The sequence below is a fragment of the Agrilus planipennis genome, unplaced genomic scaffold, assembly GCF_000699045.2.
Source record: "Agrilus planipennis isolate EAB-ADULT unplaced genomic scaffold, Apla_2.0 scaffold71, whole genome shotgun sequence".
Taxonomy (NCBI): Eukaryota; Metazoa; Arthropoda; class Insecta; order Coleoptera; family Buprestidae; genus Agrilus; species Agrilus planipennis.
The window spans coordinates 266,378-269,551 of NW_020439007.1; the positions used below are offsets into that span (position 1 = coordinate 266,378).

Genomic DNA, 3,174 nt, shown 5'->3' on the forward strand with positions numbered 1-3,174 from the left:
AAACTAGAGCACAGATACAAATAAATAACAACTTGAAGTTTCCGGTATTTACATCAGCCTCGAAAATAAAAATAGCGTAAAATTTGCTATAAATTAAACTTTTAATTAATACCTACTACGAGATATTAATTAATGGCAAAGTACCATACAATACAAGAAGTTACAGACCCATTGACTCATCGGTGGTTATTTCACAATGGTCTATCTTAAAAATGGTCCGATTTTGGTATTGACCTAAAAACCCACTTAAGCGCATTACACAGCTATAGAAAATCCTCGATATCTTGCTTTAAACTACTTACTTATCGTTAATCATATTCACGTATTATATACCTAAGTACTCATTGATTTACATAAAAAAGTTTAAAAACATTTTTCTTTTTTAACAACAAACATATTAGAAAAGTAGCGGCAATAATACAATAGTTTACGTACCTGTTTATTTTCGGCCAATGGCTTTGTTCTATTACGTTCTTGTAAGACATATATCAAACATTAAACAATTATTGTTGTTAGTTAATTAATTGCATGTTCCGATACGTTTAATAGATGGAGAAAGCATGACCGTGGGCACTTGTTTCTTTTTCTGTTTCTATAAAAATCGAACAAGTACAAAACTATAAATATCGTACAACGAACACTGCTTTCTTTCACCGACTTCCGCATGAACGGAATATATAAAATGTACTAGATTACGCAGACCAGACGATCTAATAATAATGGCAATTACGTCGTAGCGCGACAATGTTGTTACACACAATATACAAGTAATAATAATAATATTCTTTCTTTTCTACATATATTTATATTATATATAAACCGATCTATGTGTATAAATATGTATGGTTCCGTTCTTTGTTGTTAATGGAAGAGTGGTGTTAGTTATGTATCATGCATGTACTGTTGTAAGTTAGTCAGCTATTAAATAGTCATACGTTATCGATAATGGTAATCAATAGTCGATATTTGTAATGTATTTTATGTATGTCAGTTGTAGCAGTGGTTTTCTTTGTTTTCAGAGTTATCCGCTGATAATGGCAATGTACCAACAAACACGTGTAAGTACGTTTACTATTTAATATATTATTAATTACACTTATTTTTCTATGACATGAACAAAACAAGGTATGTTTACTATCTATGCCGAAAAATCGGAAGACTGTTAAATTTTTCTGTGGTCTATAGCTTTTTTTGCTATGACATTTTGATTTTTTGATGTTTTTTAACAAAATATACCAATATTAGATGTATTAAAAGCGCTCCAAGCTTGTAATTCAGTTTTTCAAAATCATTTAGCACATTGCCAAATATTTTCTTTATTTGTGGATCCACAAATATCGGCTTTTTAATTTTTGCTTCTGAAATTCCCGAACAATTCAAACGAATTTCAGAGAAGTAGGGTACAGTAGTAGTAATACGTATAAGGAACGAGACAGGAGTCATTTTGATGCAATATAAAAAAACCCCAGATAAATGGAAAAAATATTCAGAGAATCTATACGCAGGTAAAGAGTTAGGAAATGCACTAGAGAAGGAAGACACTGTGGAGATAGGTCAGCTGGGATACCCCATATTGAGAGAACACTTTGATTTCATCATCATAACGTCGTCAGTCCTAAGACTGTTTGAACACGCACCTCCACTCTTTTCTATCCTATGCCAATCTTCTCATTCCCTTAAAACTAGAACATCCCACATCCTTAACTATTTGCGAACAGTAACCTAATCTAGGTCTACCTCTACCCCTCCTAACTCCCGTTTCTGCCTCTAAAATGTCTCTGACTAGACCTTCATGTCTGAGAAGGTGTCTTACCAACCTTATCTTACCTATCTCTTACTGACTTCCATGGAGTTCTCTGTTCTCCTATTCTTTCTAATACCTCTTCATTTCTAACCTTCTGTATCCGCGGTATCCTCATGATTCACCGGCAACACCACATTTCAAACGCTTCTATATGAAGAATATGAAAGAGTCGAAGTGCGTGTTCAGCCAGTCTTAGGACTGACGACCCTATGATGATGATAAATTCCTGGAAATTTTTGTCTAGATATAAGAATTCTCTTTCTTAATTTCAGGGTACCAAGTACAAACATTAAAAACTCCTCAATAAAAATTGTCATATTACAAATCATGTTTTTATCATAGTATCTAGCAGACAGTATAAATAATCTGGAGTTTTTAAATATTTCCAGACGTATAGATACTACAAAAACATGTACGACCATGATTACCCATACTGAAACTATAAAAGGGACATAAAAGACATAAATTGTCTAATAACAGTAGGGTATACGTAGAAGCAACGTCTTCCAAACGAAAATTAAAAAATGTGAGTGCTTATAGCAGAACTTCGTGGCATTTTAGGACACGCGCTATTAGGATATTAAAGTGTACATTAGTTTTTTTTATGTATATAAATTTTCATTTGGTTATTGATTTTACTATTCATATCAGTTTTCTTTTGTTATTTGTGAACAAAGTAAATAGAATATAATAGTATTGAGGTAACGACCACGTGATATATATATAATGATTAAATCAAATCAAAAATAAACCGTATTACGGAATATAATGTCTAATAATAGGCATTCTTCTTAAACAAAGCTCGCTTGGTTATTATTATTGTTATTAATTGTTATGCTTACGTAGGATATCTATTATGAAGCTTCTTTGTGGCAAGAAGCACGTACATGTGTGCTATAAACTAGAGCACAGATACAAATATAAAACAAACTGTGATTCGAATTAATTGATAGCCAGTCGATGATTATTTTTCAATTATCGCATAATAGTAAACGAAAAAGAATAATTAATTAGGTTAAAAACAAATTGTAATTCTCATTATGCGTACCATAAGTACACGGGTTGATTCACAATTTGTTGTTGGAAAAATTATGATTGTAAAGAAATAGCTAATTAGAAAATACCACAAATGGCGCGGTAAACGCCATCTGTAGTACGATGCTACATTTTAGGATTACGTATGCTCCAACAAGGTCCATTCGAATTCGATTATGGTAACGTACCTATCACGTTGAGGTTAGCTACGCCGGGATTCGCTTCAACAAGTAGATATCCGTATATTTAAATGGACCTTGTTGGAGCATACGTAATCCTAAAATGTAGCATCGTACTACAGATGGCGTTTACCGCGCCATTTGTGGTATTTTCTA

At 32.5% G+C, this 3,174-nt stretch overlaps 1 protein-coding gene across 1 annotated transcript in view; it reads left to right on the forward strand.

Moving 5' to 3' along the window:
• LOC108732606 (ER membrane protein complex subunit 3-like) overlaps positions 1-3,174 on the forward strand; it is a 49,224-nt gene that overhangs the window by 6,479 nt on the left and 39,571 nt on the right. Inside the window, exon 2 of the mRNA XM_025976086.1 lies at positions 1,020-1,058. Coding sequence (XP_025831871.1) covers positions 1,020-1,058 — 39 coding nt within the window. The remainder of the gene's footprint in view (positions 1-1,019; positions 1,059-3,174) is intronic.